The following is a 17,500-nucleotide window of genomic DNA, read 5'->3' as shown; positions in this document are numbered from 1 at the left end:
CTATCTACTACTGAACACTATCTACTACTGAACACTATCTACTACTGAACACTATCTAATACTGAACACTATCTACTACTGAACACTATCTACTACTGAACACTATCTACTACTGAACACACTCTAATACTGAACACTATCTACTACTGAACACTATCTACTACTGAACACACTCTACTACTGAACACTATCTACTACTGAACACTATCTACTACTGAACACTATCTAATACTGAACACTATCTACTACTGAACACGATCTACTACTGAACACTATCTACTACTGAACACTATCTAATACTGAACACTATCTACTACTGAACACTATCTAATACTGAACACTATCTACTGAACACTATCTACTACTGAACACTATCTACTACTGAACACACTCTAATACTGAACACTATCTAATACTGAACACTATCTACTACTGAACACTATCTACTACTGAACACTATCTACTACTGAACACACTCTAATACTGAACACTATCTACTACTGAACACTATCTACTACTGAACACACTCTACTACTGAACACTATCTACTACTGAACACTATCTACTACTGAACACTATCTAATACTGAACACTATCTACTACTGAACACTATCTACTACTGAACACTATCTACTACTGAACACTATCTAATACTGAACACTATCTACTACTGAACCCACTCTACTACTGAACACTATCTACTACTGAACCCACTCTACTACTGAACACTATCTAATACTGAACACTATCTAATACTGAACACTATCTAATACTGAACACTATCTACGACTGAACACTATCTACTACTGAACACTATCTACTACTGAACACTATCTAATACTGAACACTATCTACTACTGAACACTATCTACTACTGAACACTATCTACTACTGAACACTATCTACTACTGAACACACTCTAATACTGAACACTATCTACTACTGAACACTATCTAATACTGAACACTATCTACTACTGAACACTATCTACTACTGAACACACTCTAATACTGAACACTATCTACTACTGAACACTATCTACTACTGAACACTATATAATACTGAACACTATCTAATACTGAACACTATCTACTACTGAACACTATATAATACTGAACACTATCTACTACTGAACACTATATAATACTGAACACTATCTACTACTGAACACTATCTAATACTGAACACTATCTACTACTGAACACTATCTAATACTGAACACTATCTACTACTGAACACTATATAATACTGAACACTATCTAATACTGAACACTATCTACTACTGAACACTATCTACTACTGAACACTATCTACTACTGAACACTATCTACTACTGAATATGGAGGTGGTGATGAGAATAGGTCAGGGGTCAGGGGTCAGGGGAAGGTCTTACATGATGAACATGGAGGTGGTGATGAGAATAGGTCAGGGGTCAGGGGTCAGGGGAAGGTCTTACATGATGAACATGGAGGTGGTGATGAGAATAGGTCAGGGGTCAGGGGTCAGGGCAAGGTCTTACATGATGAACATGGAGGTGGTGATGAGAGCGGCGGTGTAGAATCCTCTCTGACAGTCGGGGTTCTTCCCCTGTCTCTGGTGCATCTCCCCTCCGCAGTTCTCACAGCAGCGACACGCACAGAAACACACACCTACGACGGGGGTCAAAACCAGGAACACGCAGCCCAGAGTCACGCACACCAGGAAGCCCGCCTCGTAGTAGATGGTCTGCAGGAGGAAAGATACCGCGTTAATAGAGAGATAACTACCTGTCTGTTAGGGAGATAACTACCTGTCTGTTAGGGAGATAACTACCTGTCTGTTAGGGAGATAACTACCTGTCTGTTAGGGAGATAACTACCTGTCTGTTAGAGAGATAACTACCTGTCTGTTAGAGAGAGGGAGATAACTACCTGTCTGTTAGAGAGATAACTACCTGTCTGTTAGAGAGAGAGATAACTACCTGTCTGTTAGAGAGAGATATAACTACCTGTCTGTTAGGGAGATAACTACCTGTCTGTTAGGGAGATAACTACCTGTCTGTTAGGGAGATAACTACCTGTCTGTTAGGGAGATAACTACCTGTCTGTTAGGGAGATAACTACCTGTCTGTTAGGGAGATAACTACCTGTCTGTTAGGGAGATAACTACCTGTCTGTTAGAGAGATAACTACCTGTCTGTTAGAGAGAGGGAGATAACTACCTGTCTGTTAGAGAGAGAGATAACTACCTGTCTGTTAGAGAGAGATATAACTACCTGTCTGTTAGGGAGATAACTACCTGTCTGTTAGGGAGATAACTACCTGTCTGTTAGGGAGATAACTACCTGTCTGTTAGGGAGATAACTACCTGTCTGTTAGGGAGATAACTACCTGTCTGTTGGAGAGATAACTACCTGTCTGTTAGGGCGATAACTACCTGTCTGTTAGGGAGATAACTACCTGTCTGTTAGAGAGATAACTACCTGTCTGTTAGAGAGAGGGAGATAACTACCTGTCTGTTAGAGAGATAACTACCTGTCTGTTAGAGAGAGAGATAACTACCTGTCTGTTAGAGAGAGATATAACTACCTGTCTGTTAGGGAGATAACTACCTGTCTGTTAGGGAGATAACTACCTGTCTGTTAGAGAGATAACTACCTGTCTGTTAGAGAGAGGGAGATAACTACCTGTCTGTTAGAGAGATAACTACCTGTCTGTTAGAGAGAGAGATAACTACCTGTCTGTTAGAGAGAGATATAACTACCTGTCTGTTAGGGAGATAACTACCTGTCTGTTAGGGAGATAACTACCTGTCTGTTAGGGAGATAACTACCTGTCTGTTAGGGACATAACTACCTGTCTGTTAGGGAGATAACTACCTGTCTGTTGGAGAGATAACTACCTGTCTGTTAGGGCGATAACTACCTGTCTGTTAGGGAGATAACTACCTGTCTGTTAGAGAGATAACTACCTGTCTGTTAGAGAGAGGGAGATAACTACCTGTCTGTTAGAGAGATAACTACCTGTCTGTTAGAGAGAGAGATAACTACCTGTCTGTTAGAGAGAGATATAACTACCTGTCTGTTAGGGAGATAACTACCTGTCTGTTAGGGAGATAACTACCTGTCTGTTAGGGAGATAACTACCTGTCTGTTAGGGAGATAACTACCTGTCTGTTAGGGAGATAACTACCTGTCTGTTGGAGAGATAACTACCTGTCTGTTAGGGAGATAACTACCTGTCTGTTAGGGAGATAACTACCTGTCTGTTAGGGAGATAACTACCTGTCTGTTGGAGAGATAACTACCTGTCTGTTAGGGAGATAACTACCTGTCTGTTAGGGAGATAACTACCTGTCTGTTAGGGAGATAACTACCTGTCTGTTAGAGAGATAACTACCTGTCTGTTAGAGAGATAACTACCTGTCTGTTAGGGAGATAACTACATGTCTGTTAGGGAGATAACTACCTGTCTGTTGGAGAGATAACTACCTGTCTGTTAGGGAGATAACTACCTGTCTGTTAGGGAGATAACTACCTGTCTGTTAGGGAGATAACTACCTGTCTGTTAGGGAGATAACTACCTGTCTGTTAGAGAGATAACTACCTGTCTGTTAGAGAGAGGGAGATAACTACCTGTCTGTTAGAGAGATAACTACCTGTCTGTTAGAGAGAGAGATAACTACCTGTCTGTTAGAGAGAGATATAACTACCTGTCTGTTAGGGAGATAACTACCTGTCTGTTAGGGAGATAACTACCTGTCTGTTAGGGAGATAACTACCTGTCTGTTAGGGAGATAAATACCTGTCTGTTAGAGAGAGAGATAACTACCTGTCTGTTAGGGAGATAACTACCTGTCTGTTAGGGAGATAACTACCTGTCTGTTAGAGAGATAACTACCTGTCTGTTAGAGAGAGGGAGATAACTACCTGTCTGTTGGAGAGATAACTACCTGTCTGTTAGAGAGAGAGATAACTACCTGTCTGTTAGGGAGGTAACTACCTGTCTGTTAGGGAGATAACTACCAGTCTGTTAGAGAGAGAGATAACTACCTGTCTGTTAGGGAGATAACTACCTGTCTGTTAGGGAGATAACTACCTGTCTGTTAGAGAGAGAGATAACTACCTGTCTGTTAGGGAGATAACTACCTGTCTGTTAGGGAGATAACTACCTGTCTGTTAGAGAGATAACTACCTGTCTGTTAGAGAGAGGGAGATAACTACCTGTCTGTTGGAGAGATAACTACCTGTCTGTTAGAGAGAGAGATAACTACCTGTCTGTTAGGGAGGTAACTACCTGTCTGTTAGGGAGATAACTACCTGTCTGTTAGAGAGAGAGATAACTACCTGTCTGTTAGGGAGATAACTACCTGTCTGTTAGGGAGATAACTACCTGTCTGTTAGAGAGAGAGATAACTACCTGTCTGTTAGGAGATAACTACCTGTCTGTTAGGGAGATAACTACCTGTCTGTTAGGAGATAACTACCTGTCTGTTAGAGAGAGGAGATAACTACCTGTCTGTTAGGAGATAACTACCTGTCTGTTAGGAGAGATAACTACCTGTCTGTTAGAGAGAGAGATAACTACCTGTCTGTTAGGGAGATACTACCTGTCTGTTAGGGAGATAACTACCTGTCTGTTAGGGAGATAACTACCTGTCTGTTAGAGAGATAACTACCTGTCTGTTAGGGAGATAACTACCTGTCTGTTAGAGAAGAGATAACTACCTGTCTGTTAGAGACAGAGATAACTACCTGTCTGTTAGGGAGATAACTACCTGTCTGTTAGAGAGAGAGATAACTACCTGTCTGTTAGAGAGAGAGATAACTACCTGTCTGTTAGAGAGAGATAACTACCTGTCTGTTAAAGAGAGAGATAACTACCTGTCTGATAGAGAGAGATAACTACCTGTCTGTTAGAGAGATAGATAACTACCTGTCTGTTAGGGAGATAACTACCTGTCTGTTAGGGAGATAACTACCTGTCTGTTAGAGAGAGAGATAACTACCTGTCTGTTAGAGAGATAACTACCTGTCTGATAGAGAGAGAGAGATATCTACTCGTCTGTTATAGAGATAACTACCTGTCTGTTAGAGAGATAACTACCTGTCTGTTAGATAGAGAGATAACTACCTGTCTGTTAGATAGAGAGATAACTACCTGTCTGTTAGAGAGAGAGATAACTACCTGTCTGTTAGAGAGATAACTACCTGTCTGTTAGAGAGATAACTACCTGTCTGTTAGAGAGAGAGATATCTACCTGTCTGTTAGAGAGATAACTACCTGTCTGTTAGATAGAGAGATGACTACCTGTCTGTTAGATAGAGAGATAACTACCTGTCTGTTAGAGAGAGAGATAACTACCTGTCTGTTAGAGAGATAACTACCTGTCTGTTAGAGAGAGAGACAACTACCTGTCTGTTAGAGAGAGATAACTACCTGTCTGTTAGAGAGAGAGATAACTACCTGTCTGTTAGGGAGATAACTACCTGTCTGTTAGGGAGATAACTACCTGTCTGTTAGAGAGATAACTACATGTCTGTTAGGGAGATAACTACCTGTCTGTTAGATACAGAGATAACTACCTGTCTGTTAGAGAGATAACTACCTGTCTGTTAGAGAGAGAGATAACTACCTGTCTGTTAGAGAGAGATAACTACCTGTCTGTTAGAGAGAGAGATAACTACCTGTCTGATAGAGAGAGATAACTACCTGTCTGTTAGAGAGATAGATAACTACCTGTCTGTTAGAGAGAGAGATAACTACCTGTCTGTTAGAGAGATAACTACCTGTCTGATAGAGAGAGAGAGATATCTACCTGTCTGTTATAGAGATAACTACCTGTCTGTTAGAGAGATAACTACCTGTCTGTTAGATAGAGAGATAACTACCTGTCTGTTAGATAGAGAGATAACTACCTGTCTGTTAGAGAGAGAGATAACTACCTGTCTGTTAGGGAGGTAACTACCTGTCTGTTAGGGAGATAACTACCTGTCTGTTAGGGAGATAACTACCTGTCTGTTAGAGAGATAACTACCTGTCTGTTAGAGAGAGGGAGATAACTACCTGTCTGTTGGAGAGATAACTACCTGTCTGTTAGAGAGAGAGATAACTACCTGTCTGTTAGGGAGGTAACTACCTGTCTGTTAGGGAGATAACTACCTGTCTGTTAGAGAGAGAGATAACTACCTGTCTGTTAGGGAGATAACTACCTGTCTGTTAGGGAGATAACTACCTGTCTGTTAGAGAGAGAGATAACTACCTGTCTGTTAGGGAGATAACTACCTGTCTGTTAGGGAGATAACTACCTGTCTGTTAGAGAGATAACTACCTGTCTGTTAGAGAGAGGGAGATAACTACCTGTCTGTTGGAGAGATAACTACCTGTCTGTTAGAGAGAGAGATAACTACCTGTCTGTTAGGGAGGTAACTACCTGTCTGTTAGGGAGATAACTACCTGTCTGTTAGAGAGAGAGATAACTACCTGTCTGTTAGGGAGATAACTACCTGTCTGTTAGGGAGATAACAACCTGTCTGTTAGAGAGAGAGACAACTACCTGTCTGTTAGATAGATAACTACCTGTCTGTTAGAGAGAGAGATAACTACCTGTCTGTTAGGGAGATAACTACCTGTCTGTTAGGGAGATAACTACCTGTCTGTTAGAGAGATAACTACCTGTCTGTTAGAGAGAGGGAGATAACTACCTGTCTGTTGGAGAGATAACTTCCTGTCTGTTAGAGAGAGAGATAACTACCTGTCTGTTAGGGAGGTAACTACCTGTCTGTTAGGGAGATAACTACCTGTCTGTTAGGGAGATAACTACCTGTCTGTTAGAGAGAGAGATAACTACCTGTCTGTTAGGGAGATAACTACCTGTCTGTTAGGGAGATAACTACCTGTCTGTTAGAGAGATAACTACCTGTCTGTTAGAGAGAGGGAGATAACTACCTGTCTGTTGGAGAGATAACTACCTGTCTGTTAGAGAGAGAGATAACTACCTGTCTGTTAGGGAGGTAACTACCTGTCTGTTAGGGAGATAACTACCTGTCTGTTAGAGAGAGAGATAACTACCTGTCTGTTAGGGAGATAACTACCTGTCTGTTAGGGAGATAACTACCTGTCTGTTAGAGAGAGAGATAACTACCTGTCTGTTAGGGAGATAACTACCTGTCTGTTAGGGAGATAACTACCTGTCTGTTAGAGAGATAACTACCTGTCTGTTAGAGAGAGGGAGATAACTACCTGTCTGTTAGAGAGATAACTACCTGTCTGATAGAGAGAGAGATATCTACCTGTCTGTTAGAGAGATAACTACCTGTCTGTTAGAGAGAGAGATATCTACCTGTCTGTTAGAGAGAGAGATAACTACCTGTCTGTTAGGGAGATCACTACCTGTCTGTTAGGGAGATAACTACCTGTCTGTTAGAGAGAGATATAACTACCTGTCTGTTAGGGAGATAACTACCTGTCTGTTAGGGAGATAACTACCTGTCTGTTAGAGAGAGAGATAACTACCTGTCTGTTAGAGAGATAACTACCTGTCTGATAGAGAGAGAGATATCTACCTGTCTGTTAGAGAGATAACTACCTGTCTGTTAGAGAGAGAGATATCTACCTGTCTGTTAGAGAGATAACTACCTGTCTGTTAGATAGAGAGATGACTACCTGTCTGTTAGATAGAGAGATAACTACCTGTCTGTTAGAGAGAGAGATAACTACCTGTCTGTTAGAGAGATAACTACCTGTCTGTTAGAGAGAGAGACAACTACCTGTCTGTTAGAGAGAGAGATAACTACCTGTCTGTTAGAGAGAGAGATAACTACCTGTCTGTTAGGGAGATAACTACCTGTCTGTTAGGGAGATAACTACCTGTCTGTTAGAGAGATAACTACATGTCTGTTAGGGAGATAACTACCTGTCTGTTAGATACAGAGATAACTACCTGTCTGTTAGAGAGATAACTACCTGTCTGTTAGAGAGAGATAACTACCTGTCTGTTAGAGAGAGAGATAACTACCTGTCTGATAGAGAGAGGTAACTACCTGTCTGTTAGAGAGATAGATAACTACCAGTCTGTTAGGGAGATAACTACCTGTCTGTTAGGGAGATAACTACCTGTCTGTTAGAGAGAGAGATAACTACCTGTCTGTTAGAGAGATAACTACCTGTCTGATAGAGAGAGAGAGATATCTACTCGTCTGTTATAGAGATAACTACCTGTCTGTTAGAGAGATAACTACCTGTCTGTTAGATAGAGAGATAACTACCTGTCTGTTAGATAGAGAGATAACTACATGTCTGTTAGAGAGAGAGATAACTACCTGTCTGTTAGAGAGATAACTACCTGTCTGTTAGAGAGATAACTACCTGTCTGTTAGAGAGAGAGATATCTACCTGTCTGTTAGAGAGATAACTACCTGTCTGTTAGATAGAGAGATGACTACCTGTCTGTTAGATAGAGAGATAACTACCTGTCTGTTAGAGAGAGAGATAACTACCTGTCTGTTAGAGAGATAACTACCTGTCTGTTAGAGAGAGAGACAACTACCTGTCTGTTAGAGAGAGATAACTACCTGTCTGTTAGAGAGAGAGATAACTACCTGTCTGTTAGAGAGAGAGATAACTACCTGTCTGTTAGATACAGAGATAACTACCTGTCTGTTAGAGAGATAACTACCTGTCTGTTAGAGAGAGAGATAACTACCTGTCTGTTAGAGAGAGATAACTACCTGTCTGTTAGAGAGAGAGATAACTACCTGTCTGATAGAGAGAGATAACTACCTGTCTGTTAGAGAGATAGATAACTACCTGTCTGTTAGAGAGAGAGATAACTACCTGTCTGTTAGAGAGATAACTACCTGTCTGATAGAGAGAGAGAGATATCTACCTGTCTGTTATAGAGATAACTACCTGTCTGTTAGAGAGATAACTACCTGTCTGTTAGATAGAGAGATAACTACCTGTCTGTTAGATAGAGAGATAACTACCTGTCTGTTAGAGAGAGAGATAACTACCTGTCTGTTAGAGAGATAACTACCTGTCTGTTAGAGAGATAACTACCTGTCTGTTAGAGAGAGAGAGATAACTACCTGTCTGTTAGAGAGAGAGACAACTACCTGTCTGTTAGATAGATAACTACCTGTCTGTTAGAGAGAGAGATAACTACCTGTCAGTTAGAGAGATAACTACCTGTCTGTTAGGGAGATAACTACCTGTCTGTTAGAGAGAGGGAGATAACTACCTGTCTGTTAGAGAGAGAGATAACTACCTGTCAGTTAGAGAGATAACTACCTGTCTGTTAGGGAGATAACTACCTGTCTGTTAGAGAGAGGGAGATAACTACCTGTCAGTTAGAGAGATAACTACCTGTCTGTTAGGGAGATAACTACCTGTCTACCTGGGTGTAGGTGTATTATAGTGGGTGTGGGTGTATTATAATGGATGTGGGTGTATTATAGTGGATGTGGGTGTATTATAGTGGATGTGGGTGTATTATAGTGGGTGTGGGTGTATTATAGCGGATGTGGGTGTATTATATTGGGTGTGGGTGTATTATAGTGGGTGTGGGTGTATTATAGTGGGTGTGGGTGTATTATAGTGGATGTGGGTGTATTATAGTGGGTGTGGTTGTATTATAGTGGGTGTGGGTGTATTATAGTGGGTGTGGGTGTATTACAGTGGGTGTAGGTGTATTTTAGTGGGTGTGGGTGTATTATAGTGGATGTGGGTGTATTATAGTGGGTGTATTATAGTGGGTGTAGGTGTGGGTGTATTGTAGTGGATGTGGGTGTATTATAGTGGGTGTGGGTGTATTATAGTAGGTGTAGGTTTATTATAGTGGGTGTATTATAGTGGGTGTAGGTGTACTATAGTTGGTTTGGGTGTATTATAGTGGGTGTAGGTGTATTATAGTGGGTGTAGGTGTACTATAGTGGGTGTCGGTGTATTATAGTGGGTGTAGGTGAGGGTGTATTATAGTCAATGTGTGTGTATTATAATGGGTGTGGGTGTATTATAGTGGGTGTAGGTGTATTATATTGGGTGTGGGTTATTATAGTGGGTGTAGGTGTATTATAGTGGGTGTGGGTGTACTAAAGTGGGTGTGGGTGTATTATAGTGGGTGTTGGTATATTATAGTGGGTGTGGGTGTATTATAGTGGGTGTGGGTGTATTATAGTGGGTGTAGGTGTATTATAGTGGATGTGGGTGTATTATAGTGTGTGTAGGTGTATTATAGTGGGTGTGTTATAGTGGGTGTGGGTGTATTATAGTGGGTGTAGGTGTATTATAGTGGATGTGGGTGTATTATAGTGGGTGTGGGTGTTTTATAGTGGGTGTGGGTGTATTAAAGTGGGTGTGGGTGTATTATAGTGGGTGTTGGTATATTATAGTGGATGTCGGTGTATTATAGTGGGTGTAGGCGTATTATTGTGGTTGTGGGTGTATTATAGTGGGTGAGGGTGTATTATAGTGGGTGTGGGTGTACTATAGTGGATGTGGGTGTATTGTAGTGGGTGTGGGTGTATTATAGTGGGTGTTTTATAGTGGGTGTGGGTGTATTATAGTGGGTGTGGGTGTACTATAGTGGGTGTAGGTGTATTATAGTGGGTGTGGGTGTATTATAGTGGGTGTAGGTGTATTATAGTGGGTGTGGGTTTATTATAGTGATGTGGGTGTATTATAGCTATGTGGGTGTATTATAGCTGGGTGTAGGTGTATTATAGTGGGTGTGGGTGTTTTATAGTGGGTACATTTTAACATCTTGACTATGTTCTGTTATAATATCCACCCTGCACAGCCAGAAGAGGACTGGTCACCCCTCATAGCCTGGTTCCTCTCTAGGTTTCTTCCTAGGTTTTTGGCCTTTCTAGGGAGTTTTTCCTAGGGAGTTTTTCCTAGCCACCGTGCTTCTTTCACATGCTTTGCTTGTTGTTTGGGGTTTTAGGCTGGGTTTCTGTACAGCACTTTGAGAATATCAGCTGATGTACGAAGGGCTATAAAAATACATTTGAAATTTGATTTGATATGGGTGTATTATTTTGGGTGTGGGTGTATTATAGTAGGTATGGGTGTATTATAGTGGGTGTGGGTGTATTATAGTGGGTATGGGTGTATTATAGTGGGTGTGGGTGTATTATAGTGGGTGTGGGTGTATTATAGTAGGTGTAGGTGTATTATAGTGGGTGTATTATAGTGGGTGTAGGTGTACTATAGTTGGTTTGGGTGTATTATAGTGGGTGTAGGTGTATTATAGTGGGTGTAGGTGTACTATAGTGGGTGTCGGTGTATTATAGTAGGTGTAGGTGAGGGTGTATTATAGTCAATGTGTGTGTATTATAATGGGTGTGGGTGTATTATAGTGGGTGTAGGTGTATTATAGTGGGTGTGGGTGTATTAAAGTGGGTGTGGGTGTATTATAGTGGGTGTTGGTATATTATAGTGGGTGTGGGTGTATTATAGTGGGTGTGGGTGTATTATAGTGGGTGTTGGTATATTATAGTGGATGTTGGTGTATTATAGTGGGTGTAGGCGTATTATTGTGGTTGTGGGTGTATTATAGTGGGTGAGGGTGTATTATAGTGGGTGTGGGTGTATTATAGTGGATGTGGGTGTATTGTAGTGGGTGTGGGTGTATTATAGTGGGTGTTTTATAGTGGGTGTGGGTGTATTATAGTGGGTGTGGGTGTACTATAGTGGGTGTAGGTGTATTATAGTGGGTGTGGGTGTATTATAGTGGGTGTAGGTGTATTATAGTGGGTGTGGGTTTATTATAGTGATGTGGGTGTATTATAGCTATGTGGGTGTATTATAGTGGGTGTAGGTGTATTATAGTGGGTGTGGGTGTATTATAGTGGGTATGGGTGTATTATTTTGGGTGTGGGTGTATTATAGTGGGTATGGGTGTATTATAGTGGGTGTGGGTGTATTATAGTGGGTATGGGTGTATTATAGTGGGTGTGGGTGTATTATAGTGGGTGTGGGTGTATTATAGTGGGTGTGGGTGTATTATAGTGGGTGTGGGTGTATTATAGTGGGTGTGGGTGTATTATAGTGGGTGTGGGTGTATTATAGTGGGTGTGGGTGTATTATAGTGGGTGTGGGTGTATTATAGTGGGTGTGGGTGTATTATAGTGGGTGTAGGTGTATTATAGTGGGTGTGGGTTTATTATAGTGGGTGTGGGTTTATTATAGTGATGTGGGTGTATTATAGTGATGTGGGTGTATTATAGCGGATGTGGGTGTATTATAGTGGGTGTGGGTGTATTATAGTGATGTGGGTGTATTATAGCGGATGTGGGTGTATTATAGTGGGTATGTGTGTATTATAGTGGGTGTGGGTGTATTATAGTGATGTGGGTGTATTATAGCGGATGTGGGTGTATTATAGCGGATGTGGGTGTATTATAGCGGATGTGGGTGTATTATAGTGGGTGTGGGTGTATTATAGTGGGTGTGGGTGTTTTATAGCGGATGTGGGTGTATTATAGCGGATGTGGGTGTGTTATAGTGGGTGTGGGTATATTATAGTGGGTGTGGGTGTATTATAGTGGGTGTGGGTGTATTATAGTGGGTGTGGGTGTATTATAGCGGGTGTGGGTGTATTATAGTGGGTGTGGGTGTATTATAGTGGGTGTGGGTGTATTATAGCGGGTGTGGGTGTATTATAGCGGATGTGGGTGTATTATAGTGATGTGGGTGTATTATAGTGGGTGTGGGTGTATTATAGTGGGCGTATGGTGACTTTACCTGCAGCATTAAGACAACGTTCTCTGGCTGCAACAGCAGAACACTCAGAGTTAGTATTACAGCATGTTAGAGAGTTCTACATTATTATATATCTATAACACAGAGTTAGTATTACAGCATGTTAGAGAGTTCTACATTATTATATATCTATAACACAGAGTTAGTATTACAGCATGTCAGAGAGTTCTACATTATTATATATCTATAACACAGAGTTAGTATTACAGCATGTTAGAGAGTTCTACATTATTATATATCTATAACACAGAGTTAGTATTACAGCATGTTAGAGAGTTCTACATTATTATATATCTATAACACAGAGTTAGTATTACAGCGTGTTAGAGAGTTTTACATTATTATATATCTATAACTCAGAGTTAGTATTACAGCATGTTAGAGAGTTCTACATTATTATATATCTATAACACAGAGTTAGTATTACAGCATGTCAGTGAGTTCTACATTATTATGTATCTATAACACAGAGTTAGTATTACAGCATGTTAGAGAGTTCTACATTATTATATATCTATAACACAGAGTTAGTATTACAGCATGTTAGAGAGTTCTACATTATTATATATCTATAACACAGAGTTAGTATTACAGCATGTTAGAGAGTTCTACATTATTATATATCTATAACACAGAGTTAGTATTACAGCATGTTAGAGAGTTCTACATTATTATATATCTATAACACAGAGTTAGTATTACAGCATGTCAGAGAGTTCTACATTATTATATATCTATAACACAGAGTTAGTATTACAGCATGTTAGAGAGTTCTACATTATTATATATCTATAACACAGAGTTAGTATTACAGCATGTTAGAGAGTTCTACATTATTATATATCTATAACACAGAGTTAGTATTACAGCGTGTCAGAGAGTTCTACATTATTATATATCTATTACACAGAGTTAGTATTACAGCGTGTTAGAGAGTTCTACATTATTATATATCTATAACACAGAGTTACTATTACAGCATGTTAGAGAGTTCTACATTATTATATATCTATAACACAGAGTTAGTATTACAGCGTGTTAGAGAGTTCTACATTATTATATATCTATAACAAAGAGTTAGTATTACAGCATGTTAGAGAGTTCTACATTAATATATATCTATAACACAGAGTTAGTATTACAGCATGTTAGAGAGTTCTACATTATTATATATCTATAACACAGAGTTAGTATTACAGCATGTTAGAGAGTTCTACATTATTATATATCTTTAACACAGAGTTAGTATTACAGCGTGTCAGAGAGTTCTACATTATTATATATCTATTACACAGAGTTAGTATTACAGCATGTTAGAGAGTTCTACATTATTATATATCTATATTACAGCATGTTAGAGAGTTCTACATTATTATATATCTATAACACAGAGTTAGTATTACAGCATGTTAGAGAGTTCTACATGATTATATATCTATAACACAGAGTTAGTATTACAGCGTGTCAGAGAGTTCTACATTATTATATATCTATTACACAGAGTTAGTATTACAGCGTGTTAGAGAGTTCTACATTATTATATATCTATAACACAGAGTTACTATTACAGCATGTTAGAGAGTTCTACATTATTATATATCTATAACACAGAGTTAGTATTACAGCGTGTTAGAGAGTTCTACATTATTATATATCTATAACAAAGAGTTAACATTACAGCATGTTAGAGAGTTCTACATTAATATATATCTATAACACAGAGTTAGTATTACAGCGTGTTAGAGAGTTCTACATTATTATATATCTATAATACACACACACAGCCTACCTTGCGATAGTCCTCTAGTTTTATCCCTCCCATGTTCTGTTGGATGACTTTAACGATGAGATCTGAGAACAAAATACAACCTCATTAGCCAATCAATTAGCACAAGTCTCATTAGCCAATTACACAACACAACCTCTTCAGCCAATCACATAACACACGCTTGTTAGCCAATCACACAACACAATAGTCATTAGCCAATCATACACAACAGTCGTGAGCTCCTGGACGTTTCCACTTCACAATAACAGAACTTACAGTTGACCGGGGCGACTTTAGCAGGGTTAAATGCTGTTCTAGAACTGTCTGGTCAGTAGAAAAGCTGTGTTCTAGAACTGTCTGGTCAGTAGAAAAGCTGTGTTCTAGAACTGTCTGGTCAGTTAAAAGCTGTTCTAGAACTGTCTGGTCAGTAAAAAGCTGTGTTCTAGAACTGTCTGGCCAGTTAAAAGCTGTTCTAGAACTGTCTGGCCAGAAAAAAAAAACTGTGTTGTCTAGGGGTAGGGGTAGGTATGTAGGGGTAGGTATGTAGGGGTAGGTATGTAGGGGTAGGTATGTAGGGGTCGGTATGTAGGGGTAGGTATGTAGGGGTAGGTATGTAGGGGTAGGTATGTAGGGATAGGTATGTAGGGGTAGGTATGTAGGGGTCGGTATGTAGGGGTAGGTATGTAGGGGTAGGTATGTAGGGGTAGGTATGTAGGGGTCAGTATGTAGGGATAGGTATGTAGGGGTCGGTATGTAGGGGTAGGTATGTAGGGGTCAGTATGTAGGGATAGGTATGTAGGGGTCGGTATGTAGGGGTAGGTATGTAGGGGTAGGTATGTAGGGGTAGGTATGTAAGGGTCAGTATGTAGGGGTCAGTATGTAGGGATAGGTATGTAGGGGTCGGTATGTAGGGGTAGGTATGTAGGGGTAGGTATGTAAGGGTCAGTATGTAGGGGTAGGTATGTAGGGGTCGGTATGTAGGGATAGGTATGTAGGGGTCGGTATGTAGGGGTAGGTATGTAGGGGTAGGTATGTAAGGGTCAGTATGTAGGGGTCAGTATGTAGGGGTCGGTATGTAGGGGTCGGTGTGTAGGGGTCGGTATGTAGGGGTAGGTATGTAGGGGTCAGTGTGTAGGGGTAGGTGGGTAGGGGTCGGTATGTAGGGGTCAGTATGTAGGGATAGGTATGTAGGGGTAGGTATGTAAGGGTCAGTATGTAGGGGTCAGTATGTAGGGATAGGTATGTAGGGGTCGGTATGTAGGGGTAGGTATGTAGGGGTAGGTATGTAAGGGTCAGTATGTAGGGGTAGGTATGTAGGGGTCGGTATGTAGGGATAGGTATGTAGGGGTCGGTATGTAGGGGTAGGTATGTAGGGGTAGGTATGTAAGGGTCAGTATGTAGGGGTCAGTATGTAGGGGTCGGTATGTAGGGGTCGGTGTGTAGGGGGCGGTATGTAGGGGTAGGTATGTAGGGGTCAGTGTGTAGGGGTAGGTGGGTAGGGGTCGGTATGTAGGGGTCAGTATGTAGGGGTAGGGGTAGGTATGTAAGGGTCAGTATGTAGGGGTCAGTATGTAGGAGTAGGTATGTAGGGGTCAGTATGTAGGGGTAGGTATGTAGGGGTAGGTATGTAGGGGTAGGTATGTAGAGGTAGGTGGGTAGGGGTCGGTATGTAGGGGTCAGTATGTAGGGGTCAGTGTGTAGGGGTCGGTGTGTAGGGGTAGGTATGTAGGGGTAGGTATGTAGGGGTCGGTATGTAGGGGTCGGTATGTAGGGGTCAGTATGTAGGGGTCAGTATGTAGGGGTCAGTGTGTAGGGGTAGGTATGTAGGGGTAGGTATGTAGGGGTAGGTTTGTAGGGGTAGGTATGTAAGGGTCAGTATGTAGGGGTCAGTATGTAGGGGTCAGTGTGTAGGAGTCAGTGTGTAGGGGTCAGTATGTAGGGGTAGGTATGTAGGGGTCAGTATGTAGGGGTCAGTATGTAGGGGTCACTATATTGGGGTAGGCATGTAGGGGTCAGTATGTAGGGGTCAGTATGTAGGGGTTGGTGTATAGGGGTAGGCATGTAGGGGTCAGTATGTAGGGGTCAGTATATAGGGGTAGGTATGTTGGGGTCATTATGTAGGGGTAGGTATGTAGGGGTCAGTATGTAGGGGTCAGTATGTAGGGGTCAGTATGTCGGAGTCAGTATGTAGGGGTAGGTATGTAGGGGTAGGTATGTAGGGGTCAGTATGTAGGGGTAGGTATGTAGGGTAGGTATGTAGGGGTAGGGGTAGGTATGTAAGGGTCAGTATGTAGGGGTCAGTATGTAGGGGTAGGTATGTAGGGGTCAGTATGTAGGGGTCAGTATTTAGGGGTAGGTATGTAGGGGTCGGTATGTAGGGATAGGTATGTAGGGGTCGGTATGTAGGGGTAGGTATGTAGGCGTAGGTATTTAGGGGTCGGTATGTAGGGGTCAGTATGTAGGGGTCAGTATGTAGGGGTCGGTGTGTAGGGGTAGGTATGTAGGGGTCAGTATGTAGGAGTAGGTATGTAGGGGTGGGGTATGTAGGGGTCAGTATTTAGGGGTCAGTATGTAGGGGTAGTTATGTAGGGGTAGGTATGTAGGTGTAGGTATGTAGAGGTTGGTATGTAGGGGTCAGTATGTAGGGGTCAGTATGTAGGGGTCGGTGTGTAGGGGTAGGTATGTAGGGGTCAGTATGTAGGGGTAGGTATGTAGGGGTAGGGGTAGGTATGTAAGGGTCAGTATGTAAGGGTCAGTATGTAGGGGTCAGTATGTAGGGGTAGGTATGTAGGGGTAGGTATGTAGGGGTCGGTATGTAGGGGTAGGTATGTAGGGGTAGGTATGTAGGGGTAGGTATGTAAGGGTCAGTATGTAGGGGTCAGTATGTAGGGGTCAGCATGTAGGGGTCGGTATGTAGGGGTCAGTATGTAGGGGTCGGTATGTAGGGGTCGGTATGTAGGGGTAGGTATGTAGGGGTAGGTATGTAGGG

General features: G+C 41.4%; 1 protein-coding gene across 1 annotated transcript in view; it reads right to left on the bottom strand.

Annotated features, from left to right (window-relative positions):
* Positions 1-17,500, bottom strand: part of LOC106592996 (prominin-1-A) — a 78,781-nt gene that overhangs the window by 53,066 nt on the left and 8,215 nt on the right. The window contains 3 exon segments of the mRNA XM_082973937.1: positions 1,520-1,725; positions 12,726-12,752; positions 14,533-14,594. Coding sequence (XP_082830063.1) covers positions 1,520-1,725; positions 12,726-12,752; positions 14,533-14,594 — 295 coding nt within the window.

The sequence above is a fragment of the Salmo salar genome, chromosome 04 (assembly GCF_965601325.2).
Source record: "Salmo salar chromosome 04, fSalSal1, whole genome shotgun sequence".
NCBI lineage: Eukaryota > Metazoa > Chordata > Actinopteri > Salmoniformes > Salmonidae > Salmo > Salmo salar.
This window is presented reverse-complemented; position numbering and strand designations above follow the sequence as displayed.